At 38.4% G+C, this 16163-nt stretch overlaps 1 protein-coding gene across 6 annotated transcripts in view; it reads left to right on the top strand.

Moving 5' to 3' along the window:
* ESRRG (estrogen related receptor gamma) overlaps positions 1-15207 on the top strand; it is a gene marked incomplete at its 5' end in the record, with an annotated part of 369448 nt that extends 354241 nt beyond the window's left edge. For all 6 annotated transcript variants that reach the window (XM_080340928.1, XM_080340926.1, XM_080340927.1 and 3 more), the window contains 2 exons: positions 4117-4386; positions 14439-15207. In XM_080340928.1, the coding sequence (XP_080197054.1) occupies positions 4117-4386; positions 14439-14683 (515 nt within the window). In that variant the 3' untranslated portion in view covers positions 14684-15207. The remainder of the gene's footprint in view (positions 1-4116; positions 4387-14438) is intronic.
* Positions 15208-16163: the final 956 nt, after the last annotated feature.

The raw sequence follows: 16163 nt of genomic DNA, 5'->3' as shown, positions 1-16163 counted from the left end.
TTTGAGCTTTGGGTTTACTGGCATGCAAAAGGGAAAAAAAAAAAAGGAAAAAAAAATACCACCACCACCAAACAACAAAAAAACCCCAAACACAAACAAAACAATGAAAAACAAAAGAAAAAAACAAAAAACAAAACACCAAGCATATGTTCGGTTGCTCAATCAACCTTTTCTCGATCCACACTCGGTGATCTCAGTGAGTCATTACGGCATAATTACAATTTGAGTGTGAGATGCTGTTTGTAGAAAAATATCTATTTTTAGCTGAAGAAACACTACAGCCCCTGAAAGGAGGAGAAAGAAAGAAAAAAAGGAAGAAAATCTGTAACCAGCAAATCAATGCTATTGTTAACTGATGTTACGAGACATCCTGTAGATTTACAATGCTTGCATGCAACCACATAAAAACCACACTGAAAAGAATGCCTACCAGGGGTTAAATTCATATGCCTCCACTGCAGCCTATTTCTGTCAACACTCAGCTCAGGAAATAAACATTTATGCTTTCTGAAATGAAAGTGTATTTTTGAAGACTAGCCGTCAGATATTTTTTGCCCTTCACACTTTCAAATGCTTAGCCTTTTTTGTAAGTTGACTGCAAAGTGCATCAGTTTGCTAGGCAAAAAAAGAAGGAAAAAAAAAAATCTTGACAAGTGCCCATGGCATCATTGTCAAGCACACAAGCGTCTAGTAGAAGATGGCAGGAGGGTTGGCACAAAACATGCTTCCTTCATGCTTCTTACCTCAGGGGTACCTGACTCTCGAGAAGCCTTTCAATCCTTCCAAATGACGTTATTGCAAACTGTCATCTGGTTTATTTGGATTGCGCTGTGTCGCAGATAAACATGCTATTTAACTGCAGGTCAAGGTACAGAGTCATTCTGCTAGCAAATGCCTGAGATACATTAAATGGCATTGACTTGGGGAGGGAGATGGAAAGAGATCAAAGTTGTCACCAATATGGCACGTGCTAAGGGGAAAAAAGGTACACAACATTGTGTTTTAGAAAGCCATTATGCAGTTCTACATTTAAAACGATGACCTGCGAGACTCTGAAGGATTAAGGAGGCACACAAAGCACGGCAAAGTTCAAAACCACGCTGTCATGCAGCATCTCAGGGAGGTTTGGAAAGAGCTCACAGTTGTGACTGGGAAGGCTACTCCCAGCCCACAAAGCTGGAAGTGAATTTACATCTAATTTGGAGACTTTTTTTTCTTTAATAGTTACATTTTAAAATAGAGCATGTCCACTTGTCACAGAATGTGGCTGATCTAGAGGATTCAAATAACAAAAGCTCAGAAAATCAGAGCACAGTTTGGCATGAAATAAGTATAACCTCGTCCAAACGATTAAAAATAAATCTCTGTATGTAAATACGTGTACCTGTGTAATCTATTCTTTTAACTGTGACTTGCTGAACAGCTATTAAAAGGGCATTGCTGTGGTACAAGAGACATGCTGGATGCTTTCACATTTTCTGAAATATCAAAACAAAACAAAAACAGATTAATTACAACTTGATAAAGCTTTACATTCCCGCAAGGGATGCCTTCAAAAGTTAAAACATGCTTTCACTGAGCAGGCTTTCAAGGGAAAGTTACTTCAGTCAGGAAGAAAATAATCATATTCTTTTATTATTCGGGAGCAGAACTGTGTGGTTTATATTTGCCAGTTTTTCTATAATGTAAAAAATGTATTTTGATTTTTTTACGTGTCATATAGAAACAGTGTATTTACTGCAACAGAACACAGATTTTTCAACAGTGCAGCAGAATAAATTAGAGGCAACATCCCATTTTTCCCCCTCACAGGGCATATGTAATTTCCTTTGACTGTGGCACACAATAAATGTTACTGAAACACAGCATTATTTTAATATAAAATAAAATAAAAATAAAATAAAAATAAAAGAGCCACAAACACTGTACTAAAATTGGTAAGTAAATAAAAAAAGTAAGCTAGGAGTTTTCAGGGGGAAAAAAATAGAGAGAAAATGCCGGTTAAACTTTTTTTAATCAAAACCGATTCATTGCTTTTTGCTTAATTAAACTCTTCAGAAGTGTGTGAAACATTGTTATACCTGAAAAATTGTTAATTTGTAAATCACAGGGACAAAAGGGCTCTACTGCAACTTTAAAGTTTCTATGCACGTAAATGTCAATAGAGTGCCTTCTCCATCATCAGCACTAAATTCACATTGATGCCTCTTTTCTTCTCCGTATTGATCCTTCCATGAGAACGTAGATTTGTATCTGTTAATTAATGCGTCCTGAAACAGCGTTTGTATTAATCAGGCAGATAAGAAAAATTGGATGCCTGCACCCTCATGACAACCGTAAAAGTGCTGGCCCTGATAAAATCGTGGATGGACCTCAATAAAAAAGTTCCTCCTTCCACTCAATAAACTAATCATCCTGCTTTTAATTATTCGGCAGAAAGATGTGTGGAGATTGGAGAATGTGTAAATCTATTTACTAACAGCAGTGTCTGGGAGGGAGAATGGGGCTGTCACAGGACGGTGCTGCAGGCGACGTTCTCTGTCCATCTGCTGCTGCAGAAAAACTCCTTCTTGAAAGACAGGAAGGAACAGAAATGTGGAAGCTAATTGAAATCATGAATTCCTCCCTATAACCTTTCAAATGATTATTTCTTCTCCATTTCCCTCTTATTTATTTTAATCGTGGATGTTTTATTTTCCGTTGTCACCTCTCCAAGGGTTTCCTGTTGTTGTTGGCTTGGATTTTTTGGAGGCAGAGAGATACAGTCCTATCACAGGACTCAAAAGACACTAAGAGAAAATGAAAACAAATAAGTAGGGGGAGAAAACAGAGAGAGAGAACATGCAGCCAGTTTTATGTTTCATTTTTTATGGATGCCTGGTGGTTTGGATGTGAGGTTTTCTTTTTTTTTTATTGTATTAGTTTTGCTGCTTAGTGCTTATAGAGAAAATCTTGTTGGGAGTAGATGCCTTGCAGATTTGGTAGTTTATGATATATTCCTGCTTGACTGCAACTCCCGACTTTCAAAACAGAAAAACGCATTTAAGTATAATTGAACACCAGAAAGAATGTTCTTACAGCGGGAACCCTGTCAAAGGACGTGTAAGCAGCTCCATAAACAACTAAATGAAAGCCTCAGACATGTCTTAAGACCCTTTAAGAAAAGCTTGACTAATCCCCTTTGATGATTTTATTAAGTACTTGTGGTTGATGGTGCCAACTGGCAAACTACTGCATTTCACCAACAGGCCAGGAAAATCGCTTCCTCTCCTGTATTTTTTTGTAGCTCCTAATGTGATTTGGATATTAGCAGTTTGATATAATAAATTAACAGGTACTGTAAACAAGAGTCTGAAAAAGTAAGACAGTAGAGATGTGATCCTATTAGGAAAGACGGCAGGGGGCAGGGCAAAAAAAAAGAAAGGCAAAAGTTAAATTCATTAAGAGGCATTTATTAAATTTTTGCTTGCCCTCAGGAAAAGGACAGTGTTGCTGCTGTTATTCAGTTGGCACTTGAATATGCCACCCTGTTATTTCAACAAGTGTAGCAGAGGCAGAAGCGATTACAGAAATCGTATATTTTCTGAGAAGGGTCGGTGCTACTTCCCTTTCCCCTGGGGTTAAAGTTCGAAGAGAATTTTCCTCTTTGTGATAATCACTTTAATTCTATTGAAACATCAAATCTTTCCTTTTTAAAAAATTGGTTGTTGTTTGTTTGTTTTCTCTCTGAAATTATCCTTCTTCCTTTATGATAATGGTGAACCGAGTCATCTGATCCCTATTTCACAGCATCAGGTTTTAGAACTAAGCATTTCAGAACAAAGACGACATCATACAAATCACAGACTGTCACCGTAATACTCCCTGAATGAATATGATTCTTACAGAAAGAGCCTGCTGTTTAGAAGTTTACATGTTGATTAGAAAATTTTTGATTTTTATAGTGATTTACTTTCCTGTGGTAGGATGGGGAGGAGAGGAGCAAAAGCAGAAGGGACAAAATAGAGTATGTACATGTTTTATCACAATGTATATTAAAACAAATGAAAAAGAGGACCAGATTTCTGACAAATCCAAACATGCTTAATATTTTTCCTGTATTTTTTTCCTCTTCAGGATTCTCCACTTTGTCTCTAGCTGACCAGATGAGCCTTCTGCAGAGTGCTTGGATGGAGATTTTGATTCTTGGTGTTGTATACCGGTCACTTTCTTTTGAGGATGAGCTCGTATATGCTGAAGATTATATTATGGATGAAGACCAATCCAAATTGGCAGGCCTTCTTGACCTTAACAATGCCATACTGCAGCTGGTAAAGAAATACAAGAGCATGAAGCTGGAGAAAGAAGAGTTTGTCACCCTCAAAGCTATAGCACTTGCTAATTCAGGTTGGCAGAGTGACATGATGGTTGCTACATTTTTAATACGTCACTTTTTTTTTCTTTCCTCCATAATACTTTCTGCATGCTTGTTTTAAACAGAGTTTTAGAATACAAAATTGCTAATCAGAACTTAGTCTGAAAGGGAACAAAAATAAGCAGTTCAAATTAAGAAGAACTTTCTGGTTCTAAGTAGTTGTGGAATATGTTCCTAAGGGAGTGAAGAATACTGCATTGTATGATTTGGCAAATATCCCTTCAAATGAATATAAGTGTTGTTCCATAATCCAGGCAAGTCTGATCATTGCAATTAAAACGAACAGAAAGGATGCATGAGAATATGCTATATAAATTTTCTTTAAGGGTAGATACTGATTTATTTGCTAGGTTGAATTCAGGGTATGGGAGGAGGGAGCAAATTCGTACTTAATCTCTCAAGGACTACACCTTGCCTTACGGATCCTCTGCCTTGATGAGAATGCTTCTGCCAAAATTATTACCTATGCAGCAAGGGTTAAAAATCTCAGATAGAATTTTTTTGCTGCATTTGAATTTAAAAGTGCTGAAGCAGTGAATACTGTCAGATAAGTAAAAATCGTTTGTGCTTTGTTGTTTTTCCTTTTGTGTCTCCTTAATGCTTTATTGTGGTCTTAAGTCCCTTTTAGCATTTGCATAAAGTTCACGATAGATCCCTCTTTAATGACGTGCCGATCATTAGATACCTGCATGTCAATAACATGCTCTGATGCTATGTTCCATTGACAGTCACACCGTGCCCCTCCATCTGCTTTTGTTTTGACCCTATCTTTGAACTTTATCTTGGTTGCTGGCCAGTAGTTTTCCCTTTAATTACAAGAAGGAAACTGTCAATAAAATCTGTTAAATGGGATGCAATGAGTGGCTTGAATGGGCGGACGGCTATTTGTTCAAATTCTGCAGCATTCAAGGTATTGACAGTTTGTTTTCTGGGGCCATATGTGACGATCAATCTCAGGCTGGGCTCAGCCGCGCTGAAAAATGAAAAACCAGATTGCTTTTGCTTACTTGTGGATGACGACTTGTGATTTGGCGCGGTCCTAGCGAGATGAGACCTTCTGCCCAAATTGCCCCCCTGAGAGCCAGGACGCGTGACTGTTTTTAGAAATAATTTTTTAATTGATTTTGTAATTAACAGTTCATCTACAATATTGATGCATGAATCCTCAGATTGATAGGAGGGAAATTGTTTTCAACAATGAAGTTGTACTTTCCTATTTGTCTTTGTAATGTGATTTAGCACTCTGCATTTTTAATTGGAAATATAATTCAAAAACATGTAAAGCCAAAATGCTTATTAGTTTCCTTGTAAAATATTCTCCACCCCACTAACTTTGTCCTTAGTTTTAGAATATTATCTTATTTCCAGAAAAAAAAAAATCTGGAAATGCTCCTCAACGATCCAAATTATTTTTTAATTGAAGATTTATTTATAATTTTTGACTACTGTAAATAGACACTTGAGGATGCTTTGCAGCCACAAGAAGCATTTTTCTCAAAATTGGTTGTGCTTAATGAACAGAGCAAGAAAGTTATCTGGCATTAGGAGTCTAAATTGAGAAGTGTTTTGTATTTATTTTGATTATCTAATTCAAAAACTGAATTAGAAGTAGGTCTATCGTTTACGTGATGAAAAGGATAAAGGGCTAGAATATAAGGATATGGTGTCAAGTACCACTTACACCTTTTTATTTTTCTCCCCGAAAAAGACATGCAGTGTTTAAGTAATAATAAAAGATACTGCTGCCAAAAAAAGTTTAGTCATACATTGTGCATAGACTGTATCAAAATCATCTGTAGCTTCATTAACTTCACTGGGAATTACAACATGGGTAATGTCAGAGATAAATACAATTCAGCACACTAAAATTCAGGGCACATTTATGTGAAAACATTAGCCCAGCAATTCGACTTCATTTTCAACAGCGTGTTTTGTCTGCTCACATTCAACATTTCAGCTTCAGGTTGTACAACGCAGCAGATACCAAACTTCTGTCAGCTGTAGCTGCACTAGCCTGTAGGTGTAAAATAGCACCTGCAGAATGAGAGCCCATCAAAGAAGGTCAGACCCATAGTGTTGTAATTTACAAACGCTGATAAAATTAAAGTAAAATTAAAGTTAAATTATGTTTTTGTCTTTTTGAATAGACAAAACCAGAAACAGCGTATTTTCACCTAGCTATAAATTTCATTAATGTTAATGCAGCTACATTAAAAAAAAAGAAAAGAAAAGAAAATGCCATTATAAAATCAATCAGCTAGCAATTCACATTTTAATACATTTTGTTGCTACATCTGCTTTCTTCTAAAACTTCCACTATTTATTTTTCTAGCTTAAAATACCTTAGCCTTTTTATAGCTGTAGAGAGAATGGACAAAATATAATAAGAAATCTTCGGCATTTCAGACATTTTTGCCATATCCGTACTGTCTAGAAGGATTCCCAGGTTGCCTCTACTGTAAACAGTAGACAAAGATGGTTTTATAGCTGTGTATCTGTGTTAGTGATTTATGATCCAGTGTAGTCGTACTTTCCCTGCTGGTGTACAGAAGCAGAAAAAGAAATTGTAGATTGTCTTCATGTTGATTGCATTTTGTTTAAATAAATACCACAAGCTTTGTTTTGGCCAACAAATCTCAGTATTGTGAGCATTAAAATAGCCCAACTTTGCTTTAGGCATACCGGGTCTGCTTGTGCAGTACCCAATGTGAGATAATCCTGCCGTTTGGTTCCTAAAAGATGGGGAGGAGGTGCTGTTTTTCAGGGAGATTCTCTGATGGCCCTTAATCAAATGTTCCCTTTGCAGGGTTGGCCAATGCCATGCTGCTTCTATAAATTTCCAGAAATGCGAGAAGTATCACAGAATCACAGAATGTTAGGGATTGGAAGGGACCTCAAAGGATCATCTAGTCCAATCCCCCTGCCAGAGCAGGAACACTTGTAGCAACCTTGTAGATTGTCACTGATTTCAAATGGAGTGCATATAGCAGCTGAAAAGTTTAAATGCAATTATAAGAGCGCAAAGGTATAGACATTTCAGCCCTGTGTATGTTAAAGTCTATACAGGCGTGATTTCACCAGTTACATTTAGCTTATAGTGCGTAGTAGGGGATTTACCAGGTTAGTTTCAAACATCTGTATCAATTTGATAGTAATTAATACAGCTTTTATGCTTGAACCCCAGAGAAATCCCTCTCACCGCAGTGTTGCCCTTGTCCCCTCAGTATCACAAATTCTTTCTGTCTCCCTGTGCTTCTCTACACAAAAGCAAGTAGGTACCTTGGAGCTGCAGGATTCAACTGCCCTGCGTTCCACCTCACACCGCCCCAATGAAGCAAGCTGGCACCAATGAGCACTTTGTTTACCCACGCAGAAAATCAACTTTGAATGGTTTCCAAAACATGCATGTACCAATTACTTCCTCTTGTGTGAGGGAAGGTGAAATATTTACAAAATATGTTTGACGCATACACAAGTTGCACATGTGCACACTCCGATGTATAAAAGATGACCTGCTCGTCTCTTTTGTATTAGAAAATGCTTTCATGTATTGATTAGGTAATACTAAACAGGGAGTTGCAGGTGAGCAGTTTTTTGAAATTGCCTAATCAGTAAGGACTAAATTGTGCCTTCAGGCCAAATGTTGCAGAAGAGCTTAAGAGTCACAAGTGAGAGCAGATTTTTAAGAGAAGCTCAGCCTCCCGTCTCAGATCTAACATAAGGAACTAGAGTGTCAAAATACGTTAGCACATTTGAAAATCTGATCCATGTGTATCTGCCTAATAGGCTGCTGGCATCTTGAAAAATCTGACCCAAATGTGGCTGCTAGGCACTTAAAAGTATAACCCCGTGCACTGTTGAAAATTTAATCTTAAATGCTAATACTAGCTGTCTAGCCTGTACCACCAGAAGGAGAAAAGGACCTCAACTCACCATCACATTTCTAGTCTCTCTTATTTACTCTCCTAAAAAACACCCAGCACCCTTTGAGTACGAAACTAGTGAAAACCCAGAAGTATCTTATACATTTTAGCATAATGAAGCACAGCTTCCAACCCCCCTGCAATGAGCAGGGACATCTTCAACTAGATGCCCTCGCTACCTATTCTAGTGGAAAGTAAGGCATTTCAGGAATAAAGAAGAGGTAGTTTAAGGTCTTTTAACTTTTGCCTGTGGTTTTACTTCACTGCTAATCCAGTTAGGCCTTGAAATTAATAGGTCTGTTCTGTGAAATAATTTGTTTTCTTACTACATCTTCATTTCCTGCTGTTTTGAGGCTTCAGTTTTTGTGTCTCTTCTTAAAAGTAGGCCTAACCAGTACAATCCAGACTAAGATCTTATTCACTAAAATCCATCATACAAGCCCTTTATTTACTTTATTTTGGTTCCCAGTGCCTATAATCCCTATGGACAAGCAATTCTTAATTTAGTCTTCTTTAATTTCCACCATATCTTCTGATTGAAGTGTCTGTTTCCAAAGGCATCATCCAGATTTCAGACCATTTTTTGCCATACTCTTTAGCAAAGGAAAATATTCTGTTCTCTTGCTCTAACTGTGCAGACACCAGCAAATAGTTCTGTTCAAGAAAGACAGGCAAATAGGTGGTCAAAATTAAGTATATTTGTTGACTCTACACAAAGAGGACCACAATAAGTATCTGGGGCAATTTCATTTCTAGACTGGAAAAGGATGGGAATTCTTGCTGGGTGAGGGAACCAAGAACCTAGTTTGATTTGTTGTGAGCAATTTCCATGGGTTGCTTCTACCTTAAGCAATATGCTTTTCGAAACGGCACTGTGTTGTGTTTCTCATAAAAACTGTACTGAAACACAGTGTGGGCAAGCACTTTGCAAAAATGCAAGTTTCCCTGTGTAAAACTGGTATACACCTCAGGCAGCAGAGGAAGGGGTTCTGTAATTCTGAGACAAGTTCATCCATCAGTAAACGCTGTGGTAGTTTTTGGATTGGCAATACAATCAAGATGATAAACTCCTCTTATTTGAGACATAATCCAGATTAGGATTTTGCTGGGTTTGCATAAAGCAAAAACTGTTTTGCCTGCTGCTCTTACTCTTCATCCCATCCAGGTCTTCCAGGATCCTACAACTGTCTGAACTGATTTATCCATTTGGGTTCAGGAGCTGCTTGGCTGTACGGCATCACAAACATCACAGCAATCACTGTCTTTTGAGTACTTGTTGATATTTGCCTCTCTGATGTGCTTTATCAGCATCTTAATGTGTGCATTCACTGCTGCATACTCCCTGCTGCTTGATTCACTGTAATAATTTCTTCCTTTAAGCTGCCTGAATTTTCTGACATGAAGAAATACTTCATTTGAGACTCCTGCATTTCTCCTGCTTCTTAGTGATGTTACGTACAAAGTACACACATGCCAGCCTTTAAGTTTCCTCAGCATGGCATTTTGAGAGGTCTCCTTGCCCTTAGTTCAGTTGCTTTCCAGTCTTCAGCTGGTTGTCACCCTCTGTGGTGTGTTCTGACTGATTCCTGGGTGGCTGGATGTTTGTTTGCTGCATTTGAGATGAAGCGTGAATTTTAAGTGAGGTAGATTGTAATCTGAATTTCTGCCTGGACCTTGTGGTGTTTTTCTAGGATGAGAGATCTAGTTTTCTTCCATTTCTGCGCAATGATACAATCAATTGGCTGATCAGAGCAGGTGCAATTCCATTTTCCCATCCTGTGATGGTGAAACAAAGCATTTGCAAGGATAAATTTGGATTCTCGAAGCAGAGCTCAATGAGTTGCTGTCCTCGTTTGTTGATCTCACTCTCCCCCATCACAGCACTGTTCAGTAACAAGTTTTACCCCTTCTAGATGGAAATCCCTTGTTCTCAGTTGCGCATTGTGTCAGCAAGTCTTGAGTTTGTCTGTTGAGCCTTTCAATTTCACCAGCCTGGGATCCGCCTTTTGCAGGGCATTTAAGATCAAATCCTGCTTGCTTTCAGGTGACACTACTTTCAGATTACCCTGTTTAATTCCGTTCTTTATATAGGCACTGATTTTTAAGTGTATTACATCTGGGTATAGGTTTCCTCTGGATATTACCTGTGGACAATATAATTGTAAATTATCCACTGTCTATGAAGCTACTTTAGAAAAAAATAAAAAGTGTCATTTCTAGGCTTTTCTTGGTCTAGGAAGTACATTCAAAATCTTTGTACATAATTTATAATTCAATTTCATCTTGTCTGTGGAATTATTTCTTTATTTCTGGATTGTCACACAGACTTTGCATTTCCTTAAATTATAGTGGTTCTTGTTGACATTGCCCTCTCTTACTAGTGAGGATTTGGTTTATCAGCAGTAAGTTAACCTGCTCTGAATTCACTTCTACATCTGCCAGTCTGTACTTACTGAAAAAAATTTCTCTTTTATTTTTCCTCCTCTTTTCCCCTTGGCTAGTTCAGCATTTTCAACCATTTTCCTTATTTTCAAAGGCTGATGCCTGAGGGATTAAGATCTACATTTGTTTAATATCGGGGAAAAAAGTCTACGTTCCAGACTTCAAGGCTAAAACTTGCAGAAGGATCTTTGTAGAGATTAATGTTTTCCTGAGCAATCTGCAAGTTGAATCATGGTCTAATTTAATAGCACAGATTTTGCATTTATACATTAGCAGACCCTAGAATGAATAAAGCTGAAATGAGTTTGAATCTTTTTTGTAAATGGGAAGTTAAATTATCATAGTGATTTGATGAAATAATTTTTAAATCTTCCGAGCTAAATCACCGTTTTAAAAGAACAGTTTGAAGTCTTAATCTCTGTTTGGAAGTGCCCCTCTCTCTGATATTTTTTCTTACCCTATTTCAAGTGACAAAATCTGTTTCCCAAGGCGCAGCTTCCTAAACTGCTCCATGAAGCACCGTTTGGCAGCGAGCGCTTGCGTTAGGCTGGTGGAAAGCTGGCTGGTCACGTTCTCCCCAGCTGCTAAATTGATTTCAAAGACAGCAACAAATACATTAAATGCTTTACTACTATTACTTTTCCGTGTAAGCAATTGCTCTGTTTACGGGAGGGATGATACACAATCACCCCTGCGAGGAGAGGATAAGATCCCCTGTTTTCAGATGTTGCCCACACAGTGGAAAAGAGTTTGAGAGCATGCAGTGTAACAGCTGTATCGGAGGGTTTTGATTCTCCATCCATTCTTGCATTTTCTGGGGGTTCTCTCTTCCTCTCTTCCCTCTTCATGCACTTTCTGTATAAGAAATGCATAGACCATATATATTCCTAACGCTGCAGGCCAAATGGCTGTCCAAACTGCAGAGCTAAAGATCTGGGGGAAGTTACATCTCTGTGCAAAAAATATATTAGTCTGGACTCCATCCATCTATTCACAAACTCAAACATGGTTGCGGTTACAAATACTGATTCTGGGAAGAATCAGGATGGTTCTGTACTGGGTTAAAAACTAAACATTTCTAATCAGGTTTGCCAGAAAAGTCTGTCTCTTTATGCAGCATGGTACAAAAAACAATTCACAACAGTCAGTCTTTGACGTGCTGGGCATTTTGTTGCTGATAAAATTTGGTTTCCCACCAAATCTGGTCCTGGCATGGTGGGTTTGGGGAGAGGAGGCAAAGATGGGTAATTTCTGTGCAAACTGTGTGCAATTAATGGAAAAATTATTTGGACTAGCACATCGTGTGTTCTGTAGCAAAACAGTGAATATCCAAGGACTTGGTAAAGCGTCAGGGAGTAAAGATGACAATTTGTTTGAAGTTTGCATTCCAAATTAAGCCTGGTGGCTGGACACTATGCTTAAGACATCAGTCACGTTTGTATGTGTGTGTTAGCATGTCTGTATCGATTACATCTGTTTGTAGAACACAGAATTCAGGGATTTTCTCTTATTGACACAGAATTATTTAATAGAATTGCCATATTAGAAAACTATCAAAAATGTATGGATTTGGGAAATGGTCTCACGTGAATTAGAACTAAATTTTGCTAGAGGTAATATTGCCCTGTCATCTTTTTTTAAAATGTTGTAGCTTTCTTTTTCCCTAAGAGAGATATTTTTGCGTTTCTCTGCTTTCAGCACAGTGCACCTTGATGTGCAGTATCACATCCTGGCAGCGTGTGTCTTAGCTGCATGCTTCTTAGAGCATGTATTCGCTAAGACTCAGAATTATTAAACATGTAAAATTCCCATAGGACTCCATTATGTGTAATTAACAGATAAACTGTCATCAGAATCAATAAAACGTGCTAAATGATCCAAACTTGTATATAATTAAGTGTCTGGTTTAGAGCAGGAGCTGTAACTTTTATCTTTTTTTTTCTTTTCAATTTGCACATTTGTTTTGACAATAGAAGCTGGACCATTTTTGTTAACCTGTTACTTACTGGTTTGTGTTTTGGTTCACATGTCTGTGTTTGAAAAGAGAGAGGTGTTTACTGTCTGGCCTAATTATCTGAGGAAGTACCTGCACGTCAGCTTTTAGGAAACAAATCTTAAATGCATCTTAATTCTCTGAATGTGATTCAGGTATTTGAAGCACGTGCGAAATTTGATGTTGTTATCATCAACAGAGTAAAACATGAATATCTGTCAAAATAGTGATCTGGGGCATCATAGTGCTTAGTACGGTGCTTGGAAATGATGACAGAAGTGAGCTCTTTACTGTTCAGCTTCTCAGCATTGTTCTGTGTAGAAACAGGAGTTTTATTCCATAACCAAAAATGAAGATGCAAAGCAGTGTTTTACTAAGTAGAGTTTTCAAGGACACAATTTAATAATGCCACATCCCAGTTTCACCCCGAGCTAAGCTTGCCCAGTGCAGCCTACCCCTAGGACCTGTACCCCCTGGCAGCAGTTATATTTTCATACGGTGTTTTATTGGCTCTGTATGTCTGTGGACCATCCAAATTTTGGTAGTTGACAGGGGCTGTTTAGTGGCCTCTTTCACCTATGACTGTTCTTCCTTGCTTGTGTTCACCTCACTTTGGACCACATCAGGGTTTTTTTGGCATTTATGACTACATAAAAGCCAGAGAATTAGGGCTGCTCATCCAAAGTCATCTCAGCATGGTCCAGTAACTGCGTGTTCTCGGGGACATCTTCCCTTTCTGTATCTATGCTGTTGAGGGTTTTACAGTTATTTCAGTTAGATCTTTTCTTTTTATTTCACACTTCCATTGCTTTAATCTTTCCAGGTCATGTAGCAGTTTAGTCTAGTTCCTCATATGCATTGTGTCTAGGCTTGTCACTCAATATTTACACCACCAAAACATCTCACCTGGAAAGGTATAGGGTGAGGTGCTTGCTTTGAGTGATTTAGAAAAAATGCAAAACCCCAGCAATAACAAGATAAACCACCCTCTGAGTGGGTGGGAGAGAAGGATTACACCTTGTAGGAGATGTTAACTTCACAGAGCAAAAGCTTTGCAGGAACATATTAAGTGTAGCCTGTTGGTGTAAATGTGCCCGAGGCAAAAGAATTTGCTAAACCTATCGGGAAATCGCATCAAACCTGTTTTTCCCTTGTGTCAGTGCAGTGGTCCTAATCTCGTGATTCGTGTCCCCTGAGAAAGTGTGTAGCAACCGACTGGGGCTTCCAGCTCCCCAGCCTCAGAGTCTGCTGCAGGATTTGACCCCGCTTCTCCACAGCAGGGCAGTCGTTGTTGCTTCCCTGGCAAAATGCAGACCTCGATTCACACTGCCAGTGGCCCTGTGGCTCTTCGTTTCTTCAAAGCAGTAAAAGATGGAGCAGCAAGGGCAACCATTTCACTAGTTTGAGGAGGATGAGGAGAAGGATATTACTTAAACAAGAGTCAGTTATACATTACTTCTGCAGTGGTTCCACATACTTTCCTGAAGGTGAATATAGAAGTTAGTGGGTCATTATATTCTTTCTTAAAAGAGGATGGACAGATCCTTGTGGGTCCCTTCCAACTTACGATTCTGTGATTCTAACCAGTAAAAGTGTTGCGCAGCCGTAGACTTCTCTGACTTCTGGCACACCAGACTGAAACCTCTGTTGTTCCTTTGTTTTGCAGACTCGATGCACATAGAGGATGTCGAGGCAGTGCAGAAACTTCAGGATGTCTTACATGAGGCTCTGCAGGATTACGAGGCCGGGCAGCACATGGAAGACCCACGTCGCGCAGGCAAGATGTTGATGACTCTCCCGCTCCTGAGGCAAACCTCCACCAAGGCTGTGCAGCATTTCTACAACATCAAACTGGAAGGCAAAGTCCCCATGCACAAACTTTTTTTGGAAATGCTGGAGGCCAAGGTCTGACTAAAGCATCATGGGCTTTCCCATCATGCACGTTTTAAAAAAAAAAAAAAAAAAAAAAAAAAAAGGGAAATAAACAGGATAATAATGGCAAAGAAACTTAGTGTTTAATTAAGGAAAAACTGACTGCACTGATATTTAGCAGCAAGACTGTGAAGCAGCTTTCAACTTTTTCTTCTGTGTCTTTCTGATGCAGTTTTTCTTTTCCTTTTCCTTTTCTCTCTTTTCCTTTCTGTTCTTTCCTTTCCTTTTTCCTTTTCTCTTTTTTTCTTTGCTGCTGAACTTTTTAAAAGAGGTCTCTAATTGAAGAGAGATGGAAGCCAGGCCTGCCAAAGGATTGAAATCCATAATATGGATGCCAGTGAACTTATTATGAACCATAATGTCCCCAATGACAAAGGAATCAAAGAGAGAACCACCGTACCTAGCAGTACAGTACAACACGATGAACTGACTGAATGCAGTATTAGATTTCATAGGAGCAGTCTCTAATTAGACGACTAAGCGACGATGCATCGGCTGCTTCTTATCATTGCATTTTCCATCTAGATCAGTTACAGCCATTTGATTCCTTAATTGTTTTTTCAAGTCTTCCAGATATTTCTTAGGTTAGCTACAATGTAACTTTTTCAGGGAATAGTTTAAGCTTTATTCATTCATGCAATACTAAAGAGGAAAGAAATACTGCATTTTTGTGCTGGCTTGAACAATGATGAACAATAATGAAGGACAAATGAATCCTGAAGGAAGATTTTTTTAAATGTTTTGTTTCTTCTTACTAACGGAGATTTTTTTGTACCAGCTTTACCAGTTTTCAGCCATTTATTAATGTGGGAATTTATCTTACTAAAGCAATAGTTGAAGGGAAGGTGCATATTATCACGGATGCAATTTATGTTGTGTGCCAGTCTGGTCCAAAACATCCAGTTTCTTAACATGAGCTCCAGTTTATAACTAAATGTTCACTGACTCAAAGGATTAGATTACACCTACAGTATAGCCGAGTAGTCTAACATATAAATACTCCATGTCGAATACCAATCTGTAACGGAGTTAGGAGACAGCGACTGTACGAGGGTATAGTTGCTACGTGATTTCTTAACTGCTTCAGTTGCAAATGAACGAGATATACCGCCTGTTTGCAAAATTATAACCTCACACGCAGAAAAACCCTATGAACCAGTAGTAGCTTAGAGGCAATAAGGCAAATGCCGATGTTTGCAAAATTAAGAAATCGGAGCAGTAGACTTCTGACCAAATTGAAGAATTTAACACTTCTATACCTTATTTCTTGATTTAGATTTCGTTTTGTAAATGGCAATCTTTAACAAGTAGCTAAACCAGTATACGTGCTTTTCAACCAGTATTGTCACAGCATGGAAGTCAGTCAGTTTCAAGACTGTTACGAGGTGTAATCTAATGTATAAACCGATTAGATGCCCCCAGAAAACTACAGTCGCTAAATAACCAATAAACAATAACC

The sequence above is a fragment of the Nesoenas mayeri genome (genome assembly GCF_963082525.1).
Source record: "Nesoenas mayeri genome assembly, chromosome: 3".
NCBI lineage: Eukaryota > Metazoa > Chordata > Aves > Columbiformes > Columbidae > Nesoenas > Nesoenas mayeri.
This window is presented reverse-complemented; position numbering and strand designations above follow the sequence as displayed.